This window comes from Lagenorhynchus albirostris, chromosome 11 (genome assembly GCF_949774975.1).
Source record: "Lagenorhynchus albirostris chromosome 11, mLagAlb1.1, whole genome shotgun sequence".
Classification (NCBI taxonomy): domain Eukaryota; kingdom Metazoa; phylum Chordata; class Mammalia; order Artiodactyla; family Delphinidae; genus Lagenorhynchus; species Lagenorhynchus albirostris.
This window is the reverse complement of record NC_083105.1, coordinates 15,072,164-15,095,322: the sequence shown is the minus strand read 5'-3', so window position 1 is coordinate 15,095,322 and position 23,159 is coordinate 15,072,164. Positions and strand designations below refer to the sequence as shown.

The window sequence follows — 23,159 nt, the reverse complement described above, 5'->3', positions numbered from 1 at the left end:
TGACCCCACAGGTGGGCAGCCCACTTTGACAATGCATCTGGGGCAAACCACATGCTGCGGGTTCACCTTTGCCACCACTCTCTCTCCATAGCAGCCACCCTCCTGTTTTTGCTTGCCTGTCTCAGAGGTAGGAGAGAGAGATGGAAGCTCAGAGAGGGCAAATGACCTGGACAGGGTCACACAGCCAAGAAAAAGTTCAAAACCTAGACCTTTATGCAATGCTAAGACTTTCCATTCTAAAGTCTCCAGCCACTGACATTTTCTAGTAGATGACTCTGACCTTAGCTGAGAAGCCTGACAGATTATAGCCAGCATGTAGAGTCACACTGCCTGGGTTAATATCCTAGCTACTTACTAGCTGTGTGACCTTGGGAAAGATAATGTTTCCCCATATGTAAAATGGGAGCAAGACCTTCCACACAGGGTTAAGAAGTAACCAAGTTAATATAAGGCACTTAAAACGCTATCAAGCACTTTGTGTTTGCTACTGCTAGCTACAACCACTACTGTATACTTAGTATATAAGTAACATCCAAGCATGTAATGAAATATAAAGGGCGGAAGTATCTCCTTGAAATGATAAATTCATTTCGGGGGAATTCCCTGGTGGTCCTAGGGTGAGGACTCAGCGCTTTCACTGCCAGAGCGGGTTCGATCCCCAGTTGGGGAATTAAGATCCCGCAAACCGCGCGTCTCGGCAGGAAAAGAAAAAAAGATAAATTCATTTTGGAGAAAGCTTTAAAAATAAACCTAAAACCTCTACCATTTGTCAGCTTTTAGGCTATGGAGGCAAAATAAAGGTCGGTGGAAATTTGCCTCTGATCCCTACAGTTCCATTTACACTTATTTAGTCATTGCTTCCACGAAGCCTGCACACACCGTCACAGGTGTCCCGTAGAGCCCATTCACATCATCCCACACAGCAGATTCCTCGCCCAGTTGCTTCAGCTTCCAGCCCTTTCTCCACCCCTTTCCCGTTTAGGCGCCTTCGACTGACGTCAGAAACGGGCGCCGACGCCACAGGAAGCAGCGCCCCGCGCCTCTGCCCTGCCGAGGCGCCTCCTGGAGCCCGTTGGGGAGCGTGTGGACCCCAGCGCGGCGTGGCTTCGAGACCCGTTGGGGCCAAGTCTTTAGCTTGAGGCGTCGCTGCGCCGAGGACGATGAACCGCAGCCGCCAGGTGACGTGCGTGGCCTGGGTCCGCTGCGGCGTGGCCAAAGAGACGCCAGACAAGGTGAGGCCTGGTCGCTCCGAGGTAGGGGTAGCGGCCTCTTTGCAGCACCCTGAGTCAGCCCCACCTGGGGACCTGGACCCGGAACGCGCGGCCTTGGCGCGGCTGGTGGGACTGACGGGGTGAGGCCCGCTGTGGCTTGTTTGTCGTGATTAGGGCTGCGGCTCCGAGGGTCTGGGACTCCTGGGCCTGGGATCAGGGGCCCCGCCTCCTCACGGTCCCTTCCCCCAAGCCCAGCCCCACCCCCAGTTCGCAAACACGTGGACCTCAAGGGCTGGAAGGGGGCGGGGTGTTGCTCGGAAGGGGAGCTCCCCCAGAGCCTTCCTGACGACACCACGTCGTCTCCCACCAGCCCAGTGCGTTTCCAGGCATAAGGGGAAGAGGGAGCACATATGTGAAACTCCACTTTCCACTCCTCCGCTCGGCGTTTAGAGGAATAAACTGGATGAAAGTTGTGGTGTAGAAGAGCTGGTATGGAGACCACGGTGTCGTGAGGCTGGGAGTTGAATTAGGAATTTCTCGCAGTAGTCCAAGTGAGATGTTGATGTGGCAGTGGGGGTGCGAGGTAAACGCGACACGTCATGAAGGGAAAGCCTACAGGAGTGAGAGGCTGAGTCTGTAGCAGAGGAGAAGATTAGTTAAGTTATTCAACAGATACTTAGGAAGCGCTTTCTCTGTACTAGGCATTGTTCAGTGTCCTGGGATAGGCATGAACAAAACAGGAAAAGTCCCTGCCTTTGTGGAGTTGATACGTGCATATATGATACTCTGTCCGTGGGGATAAATGCTATGAAACAAATAGGGACGGGGGAGTGTTTGTTTCAATGTTACTGAGCCAATTTCACCAGGGCACAGACTGTTTTGTTCACCAGTTTCTCCAGTGTTTGGCTCACAGTAGGCATTCAGTGCGGTATATGTAGAATAGGGACAGGAAACCATCTCATATTAAAAATTATTGAAGGAGGTAAGAGTTGTTGTTTAAAAGGAACATACAGCCTTTCAAATACTTGAAGACAGTGATTTCCAAACATGTCTACACATTGGAACCACTTGTGGAGCTTAAAAAATACCAGCTCCCAAGTGTTGTGATTTAATTAGCCTGGAGTAGAGCCTGAAATTGTTAAAAGATTCCCCCATGTGATTCTAATGTGCAGACAAATTTGGAACCATTGCTTGAAGAGTTTATAGGAAGAAGAGATTGAATTTATTCTACAAAGTCCCAGAAAGGAAAACTCAAATCAATAAGAGAAATTAGAAAAATAAGTATCTTTTGATTAAACTTAAGAACCTTTAGTTTCTGGAGCTAATAGTAAAATGTCATCACCCAAGAGGATTTCCACATTATTAAAGGCCTTTTAGCACAAACTGCATGATTGTTTGATTCATCATCTATCATCTACCATGGGCAGAAAACACAGTGACAAGGAGCTTACAGTTTAGCAGTGATACGGGCGTTTTTAAAAGGTACTGAAGCATTGATTAGGTGAGGGAATGCCAGTTTTTGAGTGAAGAGAATGACTTCAGTTTTGAACAGGATGTCCAAGTGGAGAGTCTTATAGGCAATTGGAAAAATGGAACTACAGTATACAGGGCTAGAGAAGGGAAAGTTTGGAGTAATCTGTTCAGAGATGGTGGTTTTAGTCTTGAGAATGAATGAGCTTTGCAAGGAAGTGACAGCGTAATGAGTGAATACTTGGCAGGGATACCGGGGGAAAGAGCAGAGGACCAAGGCAAGGGTGGTTTGTTTAGGAATATCCACAGGAAAAATGGGGAGAAGCGGCCAAGGAGTTGGGGTAAGTGGAAGAAAATGAGATGGGGTTTCATAGAAGCCAGTTTATACAAGTCTGTCTTTTTTGAAAAAGACTGGAGAGGTAGACCGAACATGATTTTTTTTTAACAGTTTTAGGTGAGAAGGATCTTAATTTGTAAGGACCTGTGAAAACTCCATTTGACTTTTGATGTCTTTTGAAGCTATGTTTTATGTTAGTTTGTAAACTTCTTTTAAATTCAAAGGCTTAAAATGATTTCCTTAAATATATCATAATGAGATGTTTGGTCTTTTATAGGTAGAGCTTAGTAAAGAAGAAGTGAAACGTCTCATTGCTGAAGCAAAGGAAAAATTACAGTAAGTTTTGGGATGTTGACGCCTGTAGTAAAGTCCAGATGAAATGTAAATCTTAAACGATGACGACAAGGCGGTCTTGTTATTGAACGGTGCCTTTTGGGTGATCTTTTTACTTTTTATTTTTTCATTGGCATAGAGAAGAAGGTGGCAGTGATGAAGAGGAGACAGGCGATCCTTCAGAAGATGGCATGCAGAGTGCCCGTACCCAGGCCCGACCTCAGGAGCCCCTGGAGGATGGCGACCCGGAGGATGACAGGACGCTGGATGATGATGAGCTGGCCGAGTACGCCTTAGATAAATATGATGAGGAAGGTGACCCAGGTTAGAATTCACCCACTTCTACTGGTTTTTAATCACAAACTCAGTGCGTTAGATCATGCTTCTAGTGTTCCACCAAAGCTTTACTCTGAGAATCTGTTGTCCTTTATGTCAGTCAAATAATCGGGCTCAAGGAAGACAGCATGTTTCCTAAACTGATTTAAAAAAATCAGTTCAGCCCTCTAAGATCTAAAAAACAGGGGGCTTCCCTGGTGGCGCAGTGGTTGAGAGTCCACCTGCCGATGCAGGGGATGTGGGTTCATGCCCCGGTCCGGGAGGATCCCACGTGCTGCGGAGCAGCTGGGCCCGTGAGCCATGGCCGCTGAGCCTGTGCGTCTGGAGCCTGTGCTCCGTGACGGGAGAGGCCACAGCAGTGAGAGGCCCGTGTACCGCAAAAAAAAAAAAAAAAAAAAAGATTTAAAAAACAAAAAAATGTTAGTATGGTATGTTTTATTGCAAGTAGTGGTTATGATAATCTGTAATTCATTTTTCTTTACCTGCAATGAGAGAGGAATTATTACCTCCATTTTACAGAAGAGAAAACAGGCTTACAGAGATGAAATAACTTTGCCAGTATCATGCAGCTGGTGATTAATGGAGCTGAGGTTTGAACATTCTCTGGCTCTAAAGCCTTCATGCTTTTCAGTGTACTTCACTAGATGCAGGGGATAGTTTTTTCCATTGGACTCTGGGTTATGGGCCCCTCTGGGTTGGCTTCCATCCTACTAGGACGGAGGCCATGGGAATACAGAGAAAGAAGAGCTAACCAGCCTGGAGAAGAGCCATTCAGACACTGCTCCCTGATACTCTCTATACCCTGCAGAGTATTGACTCTGTGTTTCTCATCCAGTAGAAATTCCCCTCTCTGTTGCCTGTCAGATGTTTAAGACGTATTAGCCCTACCTCCTTAAAGTAGTTTCTCCTGAAAATTAAGAGTATCTTCCTTCTTCTGAGTTTCATGTTATTCGGGGTCTACTCTATGTCATCTTTGCAGACATGCCATAAAAGAATGCCATAAGTTTGGTGAAAAGGGCATGTAGTATCCTCTCTTTCAGATTCATTAGGCAAGTTAGCATATCAGTAGTTATGAGACATCTTGCAATAAAGAAACCTATTTAACTTTATGAGACTCATTATTTTTCAATTTTATTTGACCAAGCAACCCTTACTTCATTGTGTTGATACCAGTGTTTTAGGGACTTACTTATTTCCAGGTCTGCGAGGCCACCTCTCTGTAGCACTTTTGAATAATGAGTACAAGGAGCAAACTAGAGGATCTGAGTAGAGTTCTAACATTTTCTAAAAGGGAGTTTCTTGGTTTGATTTGATTCTTTTAATGGAAGATTGTGTATTCCAAGACTATCAGATGTGCATTCCAGAGCCAAATATAAATGGCTTTTAAACTCCTATTTATTATTATCCACTATTTCCTTTCCCAATTGTGGATGATCCAGTGTTAGTTATGAAATAGATGGTTGGATCTAAGTCTAAAGATGGGATGCCTTAGGAAAAATGCTTTTGTCAAAATGACTGTTTTATTCATTTTGTTTTATGAATTCTTACAGATACTGAAACTCTTGGTGAATCTCTTTTGGGTCTTACAGTCTATGGGAGTAATGATCAAGATCCTTATGTTACTCTGAAAGATACGGTAAATAGCTATATGGCTTTTCTAATTATGCTCCTTAAGTGTTTGAAAAACCTTCCCAAATATCTGATTCTAGTCAATGACTTTTTCTTTCTCCACTTAGGAGCAGTACGAACGTGAAGATTTCTTGATTAAGCCCAATGACAATCTCATAGTTTGTGGCAGAGCTGAACAGGACCAGTGCAATTTAGAGGTACATGGTAAGTGGGATACATCCCTTACTAAAAAGTTTTCTACTTAAGTGATACTAAAATAACCATCATAGTAACTATTATGGATTTCTAAGCACCAGATCCGTCTGTATTTCATTTAAGTTGGTTACCAGTTAAATCAGACTTCCTGGTTATTGTGCCTGGGCATGTGTAGTCCAATGTGTTAGTTTGGTACTTGACTTTACTTATGGAAATAGGTCACCTGGAAGGTTCTAACTGGGTTTTTTAAATCTTTTGTTTAAACATTTTTGCCAGTTTTTAACTTTTTCCCCTCAATGGAGAAAACTTGGAAGTAAAACTATTTTAAAATGCAAGAAAAAATTATAATCCCATTAGCGTAGGGTAACTTTTTACCCTGGCTCTTTACTCCAGTTTGCTTTCTGGCTGTTTTTTCTTTATGTGGCAAAGATTACACTCAATATAATTTATCCTGCTTTTTTTCAGAGTCATTTCAAATAGATCCCCTTTTGCAAAACATTTTAATCTTTTCATAAAACTTCAGCATAGAGGCCCACATTTTTCTTCAGAGACCAAAACATTTTGGTCACCTTTCTCGGTGCAGAGAATGTTTGCACTAAAGCCAGAGGTGAATACAGTTGAACCTTGAACAACACGGGGTTGAACTGCATAGATCCACTTATATGCAGACTTTTGTTAATAGTAAATACTACAGTACTACACGATGCAAGTTTGGTTGGGATACAGAGGGTGGACTATAAGTTATACAGGGATTTTCTCCTGTGCAGAGGGTCAGCATCCCTAACTTCTGCATTGTTCAAGGGTCAGCTGTACTTTGAATCTGAAGTAGGCAATGATTTGAATTTTTCTTTTTTATTGGAATTCTTAAATCAGATATTTCTTAATGTTGATATTTATTAATTCAACAAACATTAATGACTATTTTCTTAAAATAGACCTTTAAGATATCTGGAATATTCTGCCTCCATATTTTCCCTTTTTCTTTTTTTTGCCCCTTCCTGTGTGCACACGTCCTCAGACAGGTCCATTCGTGCCCAGATACTCTCCTTCCCCAACACTCTTCTGTTCATCTGTCTTAAAATTTTGAAGCTTTAAAGAGATTAATAGGCTAACGCCTTTTCTTATAGGAAACACAGTTTGAAAATTAAAACCCTTGGGTTTAATGTTTTACTCCATTTTTTAGCTTGAATTTCTTCAAGACTGCCCTCAGGAAGCCTATCAATCAGGCCATTTTTATTCCATGGCCCATTGTGATCTATTTATAAAGTCAAAAAGGCTTTAAATAGCAAATACGTCAATGTGAAGTTATTCTCCTAATTATCTTTGAACTATTTACATATTTCAAGTGTAAACCATGATGATGGAATTTTTAAAACACCAATTCTAATTTCAAAAAATTGCAGCTATTACAGTTTGTCATCGTTGATTTTTATGCATTCTTATTTGAGAATTTACTGTAGTCATTCCTTTGAATCTCGTGAGCCTTAGACAGGAGCTGAGAAGTTGAAGTAAAGCAGTTGTATTCCTACGTTGTTCTAGGTTAGGTCATTAATGATATATTTTACTTGGATTTGGTGTGAATCTCCAGATTACCTAGTGTATCTCTGTTCAAGAATAATTTCAAAATTGCACTCTAAATCAACTCTGAATAATAATCTGACATGGTTAAAAGAAGATTATTTTAAGGCATCATCATCATTTTTATTTAAAATGTAAGCTGAGTGCATTGACCATAGTTGAGGTTCTTGCAGGGCCACAACCTAATCATTTTGAACACATTCTTATCATAACGTGATGTGATAGAGCATTACATGGAATCTGCTGATCCCAAGATCTGTCCCAGATGCAGTGGTCTGAAGAATTTTTAAAAAATCCTTAGCTTATCTTAACATTGCTTCTTTCTAGTAAAAAACATATTGGGGGAAATTTCTGACTACTTGGGCTCTATTTTTATCAGTGTTTCATTATATAATTTTTAAAAGGCTTCTTATTGATCTTAACAATAAATATTAAAGAAGCAATTTTTGACAGGCATTTAGACTTCTAAATATGAGTTATTTCTCTCCAGTGCTGATTTGTTCTTCTTTACTTATGACCAGATAGACCTTTAAAAGATAAAATAATAATGAAGTACTCCTTATGGAGACCTCGTTTGTTTTCTGTAATTGGTGAACCGGAAGGTAGGACCATTTTAGCTGGGGATCATGCAGATGGAGTATTCAGGCAGATGTCAATTCTCTCTCAGTGTTCCTGTTCCCCTTTGGGGCACACCAGGTGCTGGGAATATATTTGACATGAAAAATTTTTGCCTGGCAATAAATACTTTGGAATGTCTTTAATGTCATAAAATATGTCTCACTTTAAGCAAGTGTCTCCCATAGGTTTAAAAGGGAGAATCTTTTCTTTTGAGTGGGATATGATTTCTTATTCTGATGTAATAAATTCTCTTTTCCCAATCTTCACAGTTTATAATCAAGAAGAAGATTCTTTTTATGTCCACCATGATATCCTGTTGTCTGCATACCCTTTGAGTGTGGAATGGCTGAATTTTGATCCTAGCCCAGATGATTCAACTGGTAATTAGAAAAGTTGAGATTGCTCAATGGTTCTACTCCTATGTGTTTTTCCTAGCCACATAAGTTACCTATTTTGTATGAATGTTTTCATAATTATTGATGTTTTATGAAGTTAATGTTACTTTATGAAGTTATATAGTTCTCCAAGCACAATCACTTAATTGTTTAGGGTCTGTGTGTCTCCAGACTTCGGGCAGGCTGAGGAGGTTGCTGCTCCACTATAGGCAGAAGGACAGGGCCTGGAGGCTTTGGGTCTGCAGAACTGTGTGAAGGTCTCCTAAAATCCCAAACCTACAAACTGGCATGGTGTGTCTGATGTTACCAGCTAGAGTTTAGTTCATGACCCTTTTCAGAAAACATCAAGGTAAACCAAAATGAAGAAAGAATTGGGCGCTCGTGTTAGTCCCTTTGGCCATAGCTGCACAGTACTAGTTGCCCCTGCATACTTCTTAACAAGGATAAAAACTGTTAATACTCATACCTTACATCTTGTTTGCAAAGCTTGTTCACATTCATGATATTCAAATTGTTATTCAAATTGTTATTCAAATTGTGGTCTGAGGACGGCAGCACAGCATTGCCATCACCTAGGAGCCAGTTAGAAATGCAGTTTTGGGGCCCCACCCAAGACCTGAAACTGAATCTGCATTTTAACAACATTCAGGTGGTGTACACACATACGAAAGTTTGAGAGAAACTGCTCTAAGCCATGACTCAGTTAATCTGAAGTGTAATGTATTTCATTAGGAGTTGTATTTTAAATCATAAGTATATCATTTCCTCCTGTAGGAAATTACATTGCTGTGGGAAACATGACCCCCGTTATTGAAGTGTGGGACCTTGATATAGTGGACTCTTTGGAGCCAGTCTTTACACTTGGAAGTAAGCTATCAAAAAAGAAGAAAAAGAAAGGAAAGAAGGTAAACAAGCTAATAGATATTTAAACTCTGATGACAAACAGAGAGGTTTGTGGGGCTGGGGACGGGGGATGGGAACATGCACTTTTTCAGTTAGACACTTTTGGTGAAATAGGACAGGTAATTATGAAGTTACTCTAGTTTCTAGTTTTGAAAAGCCCATCCAAAGAAAAATTGACTTCTGATTATATAAAACCTCCACTGGCACGTTATCCATCCTTACACAAAACAAATTACTCTTAAGGTTATGATCTTCCTTCATAGAGAGTAGCTGTTCACACTAAAATGCTATTTTTGAACTTTTAAAATATTTCTGTTTAGCCTTGAGTACGTTGAATTCTAAATATCCATGTATTCCTGTAGCTTTGAAAACTCAGGTTTTTGGTGGGGGAGAGATGGGTGGGGTGAGGATTGACTTGTAGAATTATAGCACCTAGGTTAAGAACTATAGTTTCTTCCCTGTAAAGAACATTTATCACGTCTCTCAAGTAAGAGGAGGAAAAGGTGTTTCTTTCCCTAGATATTTGGGCAAGTTTACTTAAAATCAAAATAAGGTTTAAAGAATCTTTCAAATTAATATACCAATTTTATTTGGGGGTGTACTTTAATACCAAAAGTAATTAAACAATTATTACAGAATTCCTCAGCAGATGGGCATACCGATGCTGTCCTTGACCTTTCTTGGAATAAGCTGATCAGGTAAAAAATACCATTTGCAGGACTGTTAAAGACGGTAACCAGCGTGATTCTACCTCCTGTCTACACTCATCTCTCTACGTTATGAGTTTCACATCTTTGTGTCCATGTTTTATTTTCTTTTCCTGCAGTACAAGCTGCTGGAAGGCAGGAGCTCTGCTGTCTGTATCCTTGCACCCCCCAGCATCACCTGCCAGCTCTTCACTTAGTAGATGCTCATTACATATTTGGGGACCAAGTGCCCTCCTCTCCAACACCACTGGGAAAAAGCAGTATGTACTGCAGTGCCAGTGGTGCAGTAGAATTGTTTCTTCAGGGAAGACGTTTTTCTCACTTCATTTAGTTTTCACATCTCATCCACGTGTTCTTTATATATATATATATATATTTTTTTTTTAAACTGGTAAAATATATGTAACATTACCATTTTAACCACGTTTAGGTATACAGTTCATTGGACATTTTTGCACATTGTTGTGCAAAACGATCCACCATTCAACTCCAGAACCTTTTCATCTTCCAGAACTGAAACTATATGCCCATTAAACAGTAACTCCCCATTTCCTGCTCCCCCCAGGCCCTAGTAACTACCGTTCTACTTTCTGTCTCTATGAGTTGACTCCTCCAGGTACCTCTTTTTTTTTTTTTAACATCTTTATTGGAGTATAATTGCTTTACAGTGGTGTGTTAGTTTCTTTTTTATAACAAAGTGAATCAGCTATACATGTACATACATCCCCATATCTCCTCCCTCTTGCGTCTCCCTGTTATAAGTGGAATCATACAGTATTTGTCCTCTTGTGACTGGCTTACTTCACTTAGCAAAAGTTGTAGCATGTGGCAGTACTTCCTTCCTTTTTAAGGCTGAATAATATTCCATTGTACGTATATGCCATATTTTGTTTATCCATCTGTTGATGGACACCTGGGTTGCTTCCACCTCTTGGCTTTTGTGAATAATGCTGCTGTTATTGACACAGATATAAATAATGTGGGTTTATGTGTATCTGTTAGAGTCCCTGCTTTCAGTTCTTTTGAATATATAGCCAAAAATGGAATTGCTGGATCTAATGGTAGTTCTATGTTTACCTTTCTGAGGAACCACCATACTGTTTTCTACAGCAATTGCACCATTTACCTCCCCTCCAGCAGTGCACAAGGGTTCCAGTTTTTCCACATCCTCTCCATCACTTGATACCTTCTGTTTTTGTTATTGTTGATTTCATAATAGCCATCCAAACAGGTGTGATGCAGTATCTCATTGCAGTTTTTTATATAAATTTATTTATTTTATTTATTTTTATTTATTTATTAGTTTTGGCTGTGTTGGGTCTTCGTTGCTGTGCGTGGGCTTTCTCTAGTTGCCGCGAGCAGGGGCTACTCTTCGTTGTGGTGCGCAGGCTTCTCACTGCGGTGGCTTCTCTTGTTGCAGAGCATGGGCCCTAGAGTGTGCGGGCTTCAGTAGATGTGGTGCGTGGGCTCAGTAGTTGTGGCTTGTGGGCTCTAGAGTGCAGGCTCAGGAGTTGTGGCGCACGGGCTTAGTTGCTCTGCGGCATGTGGGATCTTCCCGGACTAGGGCTTGAATCCGTGTCCCCTGCATTGGCAGGCAGATTCTTAACCACTGCGCCACCAGGGAAGCCCTCATTGCAGTTTTGATTTGCATTTCCTTAATGATTAGTGCTGTTGATCATCTTTTCAAGTACTTATTGGCCATTTTTATATATTCTTTGGAGAAATGTCTATCCAAGTCTTTTTGTCCATTTTTCAATTGGTTGTTTGGTTTTATGTTTTTGAGTTGTGTGAGTTCTTTATATATTCTGAATGTTAATCTCTTATGAGATTTATGATTTGCCAGTATTTTCCCCCATTCGATTGGTTGCCTTTAACTCTATTGAAGTGTCCTTTGATGCACAGAAGTTTTTCATTTTGATGTAGTACAGTTCATTTTTACTTTTGTTGCCTGTGCTTTTAGTATTATAGCCAAGAAATCATTGCCAAATCCATTGTCATGAAGATTTTCCCCTAAAAGTATAGTTTTAGCTCTTAAGTCTTTGATTCATTTTGAGTTAATTTTTCTATACTGTGTAAGGTAAGGGTTCACCTTAATTCTTTTGCATGTCATCCACATATTTTTCATACTTATCCTCAAACAACAATTACTGCAAAGGGGCCATTTTCCTAATAGTGTAGTTGGTTTGAGGGGCTGCTAAGGCAAGGGAGGTAAGCATTAGGTTGAGTACAGCTTACTTAAGGGGGGTAAGAACAAACTGGATTAGCCAGGGCACTTTTTTTTAAAGCATTTCTATTACACTGGACACTATAATTATGAGCATTCTAAGGAAGATCCCAGAGTGCTGGCTTAACTGAAGGATATCCTATCTTGTTTGTGTTCAGACCTCTTCAGAGTTACGACTATTTGGGGAAATGGACCTGAGAAAGTTGTTTAGGTTAGTATTTCCCAAACATAGCTGCAAATCAGAAACTTCTGGGTAACCCTTTAAGGTACAAGTTCCCAGTCTCTAATCCCCCAAGATTGAGTCAGTTGTTCTGGAGCAGGGGCCCAAGAATCTGTTGGTGTTTTTGTTTTTATTTTCAAAGCTTCCCCAGATGAACCTCTTGCTGCCAGGCTACAGGCAGTTGTTTGGGTTTTGCTTGAATTGGCCCTGATCCTGACGAATGGGGAGATAAATAAGAGATCTAATAATGAGTGTACCATGCTTTTAGAAACCCAATTTTATATATAAATTCTTATATAGCAACTGTTACTTTGAGCAACTGAAAGTTTTTTCTAATGGAACAACCTCTCGTCAGTATTCCAACTGACTCATCAATTCCTTTCCCCAGCCACAATTCCCTAGTTCCATTTAGACCCTTATCAGCACCTGTACTCCCTTCCATCCCCATCTGCACTCGCATCTCTTTGACTTCAGTGCCACAGATTTCTTTGCTCCTTCACTCTCCTTTCTCTATCTTATTTTAGATCTTCGTTCTCCTTTCCCCTTTCTTTACTGAAAAGGTGCAGTATGCTTTAAAATATGTCCCATACTCTGGTGCACAGAGTTTAGGATTATGGTGAGGAATAACATGTTGACCTTGTTACTGGTGGGGCCCTTGGTTTCTAGTAAAATCCTCCCAGGAAAAAAAAAAATGCATGTTCTCTGCTAATTCATACTCTTGTTGGAGTGCTCTTCTTGCGGTTGTAGTGTTCAGAAGTTTTGTTTTTGTTTTTTTCGCCTCATATAATAAGAACTTTAATGTGGGAGGAATCTCAGATATTTTTGGAATGACTGGGATGAAAAATGTACTGTGGAATTTTAACTTTTTGCTGTTGGGAGACATAGAATATAAATAAACTAGTTACTGGAAATTTAAATTAATATTTAATTTATAAAATGCTAAGGACTGAAAACATTGTGACCTGTATGTGGGACTTAATGGTAGAAAAAAGCTAGCATGACCTGAATATACATGATCCTCCTAAGAGACCTTGCATATATCACTGAAATGTGAGTTACAAAACTGAAAGTAGTTTGTATAATGGAAGTAATTTATTGAGGAAATAATATCTGAAAATGAGTCCATCAGCATTTTATTTCAACAGTATATTGGTTTTCTGAACAAAAACATTACTGTCACTAATGGCCTAATTTTGTGTTGAGCCATGTTAAAGTTCGATGTTGAAGAATGAGCTTTCAATTTCAGGAGTATCTGTATTTTTAGGAGGCAGCTAACATTTATCAAGGGCCTGCTATGTCCCAGTTACTCAGCCAGGTTCTTGCATAGCAGCTCTTTGAGGTTGGTTGTTTCATTCTCGTTGGCAGGCAAGTGGCAGCACCAAGACTCCATTTCAGGTTTTCTGGGCCCTAAAGCCTGTGTTCCGCTGTAGAACTACATTATTAGTGCTTGATCCCTAAGAGGTAGACATATTGGGTTTTTTCTGTTAATAGCATTTAATGCTCTTTTTTAAGGAAGAAAAAAAAACAGTTGAGATGTAATTCATAATATATGACCTAGCAAGTACACGTCATAAAATCCACTCTTTTAAAGTATATAATTCAGTAGTTTTCAGTATATTCACAAAGTTATGCAGCCGTCACCACTGTCTAATTCCATAACATTTTCATCAGTCCAAAAACCATGCCATACCCATTAGCAGTCACTCCTCGTTCTCCTGTCCCTCCAGCCCCTGGTAGCTTACTCATATGCTTTCTGTCTCTGTGGATTTGCCTATTCTGGACATTTCCTAAAAATGGAATCATATAATACGTGGCCATATGTATCTGGCTTCTGTCACTTAGCATAATGTTTTCAAGGTCCATCCATGTTGCATCGTCTGTCAGTACCTCATTTTCTATTGCTGAATAATATTCTCTTGTATGGATATACCACATTTTGTGTATCCATTCACCAGTTAATGGACATTTAGTTTGTTTTTGCATATTATGAATAATGCTGCTGTGAACATTCATGAACAAGTTTTTGCATGGACATATGTTTTCATTTTCTTGGATACATACCTAAGAGTTTAATTGCTAGGTCATGTGGTAGTGTCTCTACCATTTACATTCCCACCAGCAATGTAGGGGGGTTCCAGTTTCTCTACATCTTGCTAGCGCTTGTCTATCTTTTTCATTATAGAGATCCTGTATGAAGTGGTCTCCCATTTTTTTGATTTTCATTTCCCTAATGACTAATGGTGTTGAGCATCTTTTCACACGCTCATTGGCCATTTGTATATCTTCTTTGGAGAAATGTCTGTTCAGATCCTTTGCCCATCTTCTGATTGGGTTTGTCTGTTTATTTTTTGGTTGAGAGTTCTTTATGTATTCTAGATACAAGCACTTTATCACATATATGATTTACAAATATTTTCTCCAGTGGGTTGTTTTTTCACTTTCTTGGTAGTCTTATTTGCATCACAAAAGTTTTTCATGCTGATGATATCCAGTTTCTTTCTTTTGTTTTTGCTTTTGGTGTCATATCTAAGACCATTGCCTAACCCATTGTCATGAAGATTTATACCTGGGGTATTTTGAGTTTTTTTTTTTTTGAGTGCTTTAGAGCTTTAGCTGTTATGTTTAGTAGACCTGTGATCTATTTTGAATCCCTTTTTGTGTATAGTGTGAGGTGGGGCTCTATCTTCATTTTTTTGCTGTAGAATATCCAGTTGACCCTGAGTCATTTGTTGAAGATACTGTTTTTTTCCCCATTGAACTAAGCATAAATACTCTTAGCACCCTTGTCAAAAACGAGTGAACATAAGAACATAAATTTGAGGGTTTAATTCTGGACTTTTCTATTCTGTATGTCCTATGCCAGTACCACATTGTTACGATTACTGTTGTTTTTCAGTCAGTTTTGAAATCAGGAACTGTGAACTTTTCAACTTGCTCTCCTTTTTTCAAGATTATTTTGAGTAGTCTGGGTCCCTTGCATTTCCATATCAATTTTTAAAACCAGCATTCAGTTTTCTGCAAAAGGGTCAGCTGGGATTGTGGCTGAATCTATAAATCAGTCTGTAGTTGGCAATATTTCTGTCTTAATGTTAAGCCTTCCAGTCCGTGAGCATGAAATGACCTTCCATTAATTTAGATACTCTTTAATTTCCTTCAACAATCTTTGTTTTCAGTATATTAAAAATCTTACTTTTCTTTTGCTAAATTTATTCCTAAGTATTTTATTCTTTTTGATGGTATTGTAAATGGAATTCTTACATGTAATCCTCTTGATTTTTAAAAGATTACCTGATTTGTTTCCTCCCTTTCTCAGAAATGTGCTGGCCAGTGCATCAGCTGATAACACTGTTATTCTGTGGGATATGTCCTTGGGGAAACCAGCAGCCAGCCTTGCCGTACATACAGACAAGGTATGGTGATTTAATGGATAAAAGGGATTCTAAAAACTCTGAGACGTATATTGACTACAAATAATCCCAAACATTTATATATGGCTTTCTGTGAATTACAAAGTGCTTTGACATGCTATCTCACTGGATCCTTCACAGAGCCCTTCGTGATAGTTATAATTACCCACCTGAGAGATGCAAAAATGGGTGCAGAAAGGTGAAGTGACTAGGAACATTAGTGCTTTGCAGCATTTTTACAGAGGCTCCTAAAAAGGGATGAAGGGGTATCAGTCACCAAATGGGGTTAAAGAATTTAACAGATGTTACTACAGAACCCAGGGATCTAATGTGCTAATGTACATTGTGAAACTTCCGGAACGTGTGGAGTTGCCCAGTAAGTTTGACAGCTCCCATTTTTTCTTCTGATTATAGTTTAGCATGAGGGACATAGGTATACTGCCAAGCACAATTTGGGTGATGCTGCATTGTGTCTCTTAAGTGTCAGCCTTTATTCAGAAGTATGTTTTGACCTTTTGATTATGCAGTACATTTACATTTCTTTAAATAGTACTACATTTCAAAGGGAAAAACCTGTAGAAACACTGCCAGATTGAGTCTCACCAAGTATAAGGCAGTTTTACCAAACCAAAACAAACATTGATCTATTCATTTATGTTTCTTCTTTTTAGGTCCAGACTCTCCAGTTTCATCCATTTGAAGCACAGACTCTGATTTCTGGATCATATGATAAGTAAGAAAGCATTTCAGGAATTATTGCTGTCGTTTTTATCCTCTTGAACTAATTCAGAAAGTGTCGCTTGATGCTCAGGTAGAATTTATTACTGAGGCTTCTGTGTGTTTAAATTTGTAGGACTACTTATTTGTCCTTTCAACTTGATCCTTTCAATCTGCAAGGGAATATGGTTCTGTTATAATGTAGTTCCTAACTAGCAACTACTTTGATTTTTTTAGCGGGTGTATGAGTTAGACATTGCTGTGAAATAAGCCATCCCAAAATTCAGTGACTTAAAGCAGTGAACATTTATTTCTTATCACCTGCAGGGTTGAGCTAATCGAGGCTAGATTCAACTGGTAGCTCTGCTAATCTTGGCTTGTTCAGGCTGGGTCTGGAGACCTGGCTCCCCTTCCTCGTGTTTCACATCTTCCTGGGACCAGCGGGCTGGCCCACATGTGTTGCCATAGCAAGGTCAGGAGTACAAGCAGAGACACCAAGGCCTCTTAAGACCTGGGCTCAGACCTAATACACGTCTGTCTTACTCTTGGCCAAAATAGACATCACATGGAGTGGGAAATGAACTCTGCCTTTAGGGGAGGAACTGTCAGATCACTGACAGAAGGCATGGATGTAGGGAGAAGTGAAGAATTGGGACCACTGTGGTCAACCACAGGGGGGGTTCCAGTCATATGTGTGCTTTTTACAGATTGGGTGTGAAGGTAGGAGAGGTAGCTAGTAGAAACAGAAACCAACTTGCAGTCTTTATTTTGATTCCTTACCCTTTTGAAGAGTCCTATATTTACATTTTTTAGTTGGGATTCATGCAAAAATTGCAAAAGTCTATTTATCAGTTCCCCCAACACAGTAGCCTGCTTGTAAAGAGTAAATGTGGCTGAGATGTGAGTTATCTGGCTCTGAGCACTACTGGGGAAGGGGAAATTAGAAATTGTCCCATTCTTTTGGAAATAGAGAGGATTCATCTTGGAAGTAGAGGATTCAGTCTGGGGGAGGTCAAGGCCACTGTGACATCCAGAGCTACCAGTGTCTTCAAGTGACAGGACCAGAGTCCACCAATTAGTAAAAATCAACTCTTCTACTTTTAGATGAGTTGATTTTTCTACTTAAAATAGGCTTTAAATAATTTGATCTTGATTTCATGGTGTTGTTTTATTACCATTTCATTAAAAATAAATTAAAACATACAGGAAAATTGAACCCTTAAAATCCTAACTTTGCCTGAACACATCCAGGTCGGTGGCTTTGTATGACTGCCGAAGTCCAGAGGAAAGCCATCGAATGTGGCGATTCAGTGGGCAGATCGAGAGAGTGACTTGGAATCACTTTTCACCTTGTCATTTTTTGGTAAGAGTGTGCATATCACTGTTCGTTTATCAGGTTATTAATGACTTTTTTTCTTTACTTCCATTGTAGAGAGAATCTCTGAAAAGCTTTTTCTGTATTAACAGTGTGAAGTATTTGGGTTTGGGTTTTCTTTAAAAACAAAAATATATTTTTAATAAGAGAACAGTGGATTTGCCACAAAAAGACAGTAAACATGTAAATGATTTTGCTAATTTCCAATCATTCCAAAGTGTCACATTTTATTAGTTGTAATTAGTTGATCATTTTAAAATTACTTTGAAATACTAAGCATGACTAATGTTCTTTTTATGTTTTTTAATGGTTAAAGCAGTCCAAAAAAAAATTCCTTTATTTATATATTAGTACTTAAATGGAGCTCCAGTGATGCAAATGCTGGCCTATTTAACTAATATAGCATTTAATATACCACCATCTCCCAGATAGTTTACGATCATTTTGTAAATACCCTTAATATCTGTAGGATAACAGTTTTCCATGTAGGATCCAAAGATGCCACTGACATTTCAATCCATGGAAAAATAAAATCCCAGCTTTTATCCAGAAGGGAAGATTAATTAGAGAAATTGTGATACATCCATATATTGCCTAATTTTCCTAAAGCAAATACGTAGTGCTTTGTAAATGAGGAAAGGAATTCTTTAAAAAACAGCTTTCTTAAAATATGTGAACAATTTTAATAAGTTTCCTGCACTTGTGGGAACATTTAATCTCCTCTGTGTGGAGTTGCATGCAGTTCCCAGCTGAGCTCCCTTAAGCCAGATTTCATCTTACAGTTACCAGGAGTGAAGTCCCCGTTATATCTGAATGTTGTACTGTACTTTGGCTCTCACAGGCAGGCACACATATTTCCTGAGGTTATTTGCTAACAAATGGTTATCAGTACTAAATTCACAAATATTTAGGGAAATGGAAAGTAATCAAATGGCTTACCCCTTTCCCTCCAGTCTCAAAGGATGGGATCTCCCTCTTCTGTTTTTATGCCCATCTGCAGCTCCACCTTCAAGACTGCATCAGTTGTCCTTTTTTCCCCTCCCTTTTTCCTGTCCTGGCTATTGCCCTTGGCCTGTATATAGGCTCAAGTTTCTGTCTCCTGTCCTTGACTAGGTCTCTTAATTCCTTCAAAATTTTCTCTTCCTTTCTTCAAAGTGGAACTGTAATCTGCCTTTCAGTCCTTATCTGATTAAATCTCTGCCAAAATATTGACAGCATTGTCACTCCTTTCTTCAGAACCCCTCTTCCCTTGGCTTCTTTAACAGTTATTCCCTCCTCCCTCTTTGATTCTTACTTCTGTGAGCTCCTCCTCAGCCTCTACCGTAAGTGGCTGTGCTCTCCAGGTCTCTGTCCTCAACACAGTGCTCTTAATTATACACTCCCAGGGTGTATCCCCTCTGTTCTCAATGGATGTAACTTCTGCCTCTGTGCTTCCATATCTCTGCAGTCTGTATCACTACCACAGCTTCATACTCATATCCAACTGCCTAATAGACATGTCAGCTAAACTAGTCCTTGTAAGAACCAACTCGACTTATCCACAAGTAAATTCTTTATGTCCATGTTAATTTGTAATAAGCTCTTCAGCTAAGTCAGGTACATAGCTGATTTTCACAATGATTTATACTGTTTACCCATTGCTAAATTTTATTGTCATGTAATATTACCTTGCCCATCTTTTACTCTTTCCAGGCCAGTACAGATGACGGCTTTGTATATAATTTGGATGCACGTTCAGATAAGCCAATTTTTACACTTAATGCACACAATGATGAAATTTCTGGTGAGCAAGAATACTGTTTCTTTCGTCTCTATTAACCTATGATGAAGTAAATTTATTTCAAAGTGAGAGTCTCTGAACTTATCTTCCTCTAGGTCTTGATCTAAGTAGTCAAATCAAGGGCTGTCTTGTGACTGCATCAGCGGACAAGTATGTGAAGATCTGGGACATATTAGGAGATAGGCCAAGCCTAGTTCACTCTAGGGACATGAAAATGGTAAGAATATCCCTGGGCATCTTGGTTTTTTTGTTTCTGATCTGTCGTGTCGTTTGTCTTTCTCTAGGAATCATTGCACTAAAGAATATGGATTTGTTGGGAGGTTAATTTGGGGCTTAGTCAAATTTGTGCAAGTTTTATAACTTAGGACAGTTTGGGGAGAAATCAATGACTAGCTGGTTCCTTTTCCAACTCACATGATTAACAGTTGCTGGGAAAAACAAGGATGATGAGGGGGTGGTTTTCAAGGACACAAGTGGAATGGCCACATTTTTTTTTTAACTTTTTCTTTTATATTGGAGTACAGTTGATTAACAATGTTAGTTTCAGGTATACAGTAAAGTGATACAGTTATACATACACATGTATCTGTTCTTTTTCAAATTCTTTTCCCATTTAGGTTGTTACATAATACTGAGCAGAGTTCCCTGTGCTATACAGTAGGTTCTTGTTGGTTATCCATATTAAATATAGCACTGTGTACATGTCAACCCAAATTCCCTAACTATCCCTCTCCCCCTTTCCCCCCAGGTAACCATAAGTTCCACAATTTTTTAACCTTAAAATCAGGACCATCCCAGGAAATCTTGAACCTTTATAGGGCACCATAGTGGTTGAGGTCAGTTTATCACCTACTTCTTTGTATAACTAGTTCTTACTACACTAATTACTACATAGTAGCAAGAGTTTTAGAAGTAACTGGAATTCAATAATTCATTCATCAAATATTTATTGAGCATATACTGTATGCCAGGCGCTAAATTACAAAATTTAAATTGCAGACATAGAACACTGCACACAGCTGTTTAAAATTGTATATATGTATGTATATATATATATAAAAATATATTTGTGGAAAGGCAGGTTACAGAGCAGTTTTTATAGCATCATTCCATGCATATATTTAAATACTTAAGTCTTTGAATGCTTATATTTAAATCTAGAAGACCCTGTCCCAAAACATGAACAGCTGGTTATCTCAGAGTGATTTTTATACTTTTTTGTATTTTCTATGATGCAAATGTTGTAATAGAGTTAAAAATTTTAAATGATTGAATAATGACATCTGGTATCAGCATCATTATGGGAATATTTAGCAGATTAGATTAATTAGGAGGTCCCTATTAGAATGACAATGGAGAGAGAGACCTGAGTGGTCAGAGCATACACTTGTCTTCCCGGAATGTCCATCATGCTGAACTTGTCCAGCTTTGTATTGTAGAGATAGCCCTTCCAACTTGACTGTGAACTACCTTTGCAAGAGCCTTGAAAGAGATACTGGTGAGTTGGTTTTGAGTAACCATTCCAATCATAGGTTCTTGTAGACAGGAGTAGGGATCAAGATTAGAGCTTTCTGGAAAAACTGAAATCACTGACTTTGTATTCTCTTCTCAGGGAGTTCTCTTCTGTTCTTCCTGTTGCCCTGATTTACCATTTATTTATGCTTTTGGAGGTCAGAAAGAAGGGCTTCGGGTCTGGGATATAAGCACAATCTCTTCAGGTAAGAATCTTAATTTCCTGCTTTTTCTGGATGAGTTGTATAAGAGCTAAAGTAGTAGAATCTGTGGCTTGAATACATTAAGGAGATAACAAAGATGGATCCAGTGTTCATCCTCTAGTACAGTCTGCTTAGGAAACAGATAAGATCAAATTGTAATTTGGAAATGTTCATGTTCACAAATAAATTTGTCTTCACACTTTAAATGTAGATAATTTTTAAATATCTTTATGACAAAATTTGAATTTTAAAAATGAAAGATTTTATTGGAAAGCTGGAAGGATATATAGTATGGTCTCAAAGAATGGCCCCTCCTCTTCCCAGTGTGAGTAAGTCTGCCTTTTTTCAACTACTTCCTAGAAAATCCAGCTTTCCTGAAGGGGCCACTCTGTTCCCTTCTATTACTTACTGATTCTTCCCTCCACTGGGGTCCTAAATCCACAAAGTTCTATTCTGATCATGATACAGAGAAAGATGAAGGTAGGAAACAATCAGAAGTACAATAAGGGAAGGATAGAGTCACTGTTATAAGGGCTTGGACATCTGTTATCATGGTGGATTTGATAAATCCAGGACAAGGCAAAGAAAGTATTAAAAAAAGGAGGACCAATTTAAAACATAGTTAAAACTTCAGAACATTATCTTGGACTTTTGAGCTGGTTACTTACCCATTTATAAAGTGCTAAATATATATTTTTCAAAACAAAATCACCACCACAGGGTAGATAGAGAACCTCATTGCTCATGTCTACATTTTAGTCTCTTTTTATATTATAGGGTCTTAGTTTTCTGATCTGGTAGCTTCTTAACCATTTATTTATGTTTTAGTAAATGAAGCATTTGGAAGACGAGAGAGGCTTGTTCTCAGCAATACAAGAAATTCATCTGTTAGTGGCCCTTTTGGGAGCAGGAGCTCAGCAACACCAATGGAGTCTTAATGAAGAGCATACAGTTTCCTGTTTTATTTACCCTAACTCAGTTTTTTAAAGCTGGCCTAAAGATGTTCCCTGCTGCAGCCATCAAAATGACTGAAACAAAATTGCCTGACATTCCTCTCTGCAGCTGTGGTGGCAGCACAAACAAACGGGGCTGGTCTTTGTACTAACCTTTCAAGCATGTGGTATATAGGGCTCCACTTGCATTTCTTGAAAGGGATAATAAAAAAGGTTTTTTAAAAATAATTTCTTAAGTATGCCATCTGTCACAGATAGTCTAGGTTTGTAAAATAAGTAGTACTTCATAGAATTTTAAAAGAGGAAAATCCTCTTAATATCTTAAAAGATGGGTAAACCCAGGCCTGGAAAAGTGGTAATTAGGCCAAGATTGCACAGTAGACTATGAGCACAGGCAGGTCCTTCTGGGACTACACTTTCCTGACCAGTTGTTCTCCAATTAGTGCTCATGACTTAGAAATGTTCTTAGTGCTACTCTCTTAAAAGTGGCATATGCCTTTTTTTGTCCATAGCATAGTATTCAGTGTTACCAAACAAAAGAGGCATTACATAATGATAGTTCAACAAGAGGATATAACATTTGTAAATAAATATTTAGGTACCCTTATGTTGGGTGAATAAATAAAGCAAATGGTAAAAGAGCTAAAAGGAGAAGTAGCAATACAATTACTAGTAGGAGACTTTAGTACCCTACTTTCACCAATGGGTAGCTCATTCAGACAGAAAATAAGGAAACATCAGCCTTAAACGACACACTAGACCAGATGGACTCAGACATATATAGAATATTCCACCCAAAGCAAGAGAATACACATTCTTCTCAAGCACACATGGAATATTCTCCAGGACAGATGATGTTACACCACAAATATGAGTCTCAATAAATTTAAGAAGACTAAAATCATATAAAGCATCTTTTCTAACTACAGTTATGAAACTAGACATAAGTTACAAGAAGAAAATTGGAAAATTTCACAAATATGTGAGGATTAAACAACATCCTATTGAACAACTAATGTGTCAAAGAAATCAAAAGAACAATGAAAATGGAAATAC

The 23,159-nt window shown here is 39.0% G+C and overlaps 1 protein-coding gene across 2 annotated transcripts; it reads left to right on the top strand.

The window, feature by feature from the left end:
- The first annotated feature begins 1,001 nt into the window (after positions 1-1,001).
- On the top strand, positions 1,002-22,331 carry PWP1 (PWP1 homolog, endonuclein). 2 transcript variants are annotated; one of them, XM_060164310.1, is made up of 15 exons: positions 1,002-1,232; positions 3,296-3,354; positions 3,491-3,675; positions 5,238-5,323; positions 5,424-5,520; positions 7,977-8,087; positions 8,877-9,007; positions 9,642-9,703; positions 15,470-15,566; positions 16,235-16,296; positions 17,532-17,643; positions 19,348-19,438; positions 19,531-19,652; positions 21,048-21,153; positions 21,979-22,331. In XM_060164310.1, exons 1-15 carry the CDS (start codon positions 1,161-1,163, stop codon positions 22,086-22,088), a joined length of 1,503 nt encoding a protein of 500 aa, XP_060020293.1. In that variant the 5' UTR covers positions 1,002-1,160; the 3' UTR covers positions 22,089-22,331. The 2 variants fall into 2 exon arrangements, with proteins under 2 accessions (XP_060020293.1, XP_060020294.1); XM_060164311.1 differs by lacking the exon at positions 1,002-1,232 and having other exon boundaries at positions 3,302-3,354; positions 3,496-3,675.
- The last annotated feature ends 828 nt before the right edge of the window (positions 22,332-23,159 follow it).

Bases quoted from the DNA above. Each gene is read 5' to 3' on its own strand.
- PWP1 (XM_060164310.1), top strand. From the start codon at position 1,161: ATGAACCGCAGCCGCCAGGTGACGTGCGTGGCCTGGGTCCGCTGCGGC. The intron at 1,233-3,295 runs GTGAGGCCTGGT...GGTCTTTTATAG, and splicing joins CCAAAGAGACGCCAGACAAG to GTAGAGCTTAGTAAAGAAGA. The intron at 15,567-16,234 runs GTATGGTGATTT...TCTTCTTTTTAG, and splicing joins TTGCCGTACATACAGACAAG to GTCCAGACTCTCCAGTTTCA.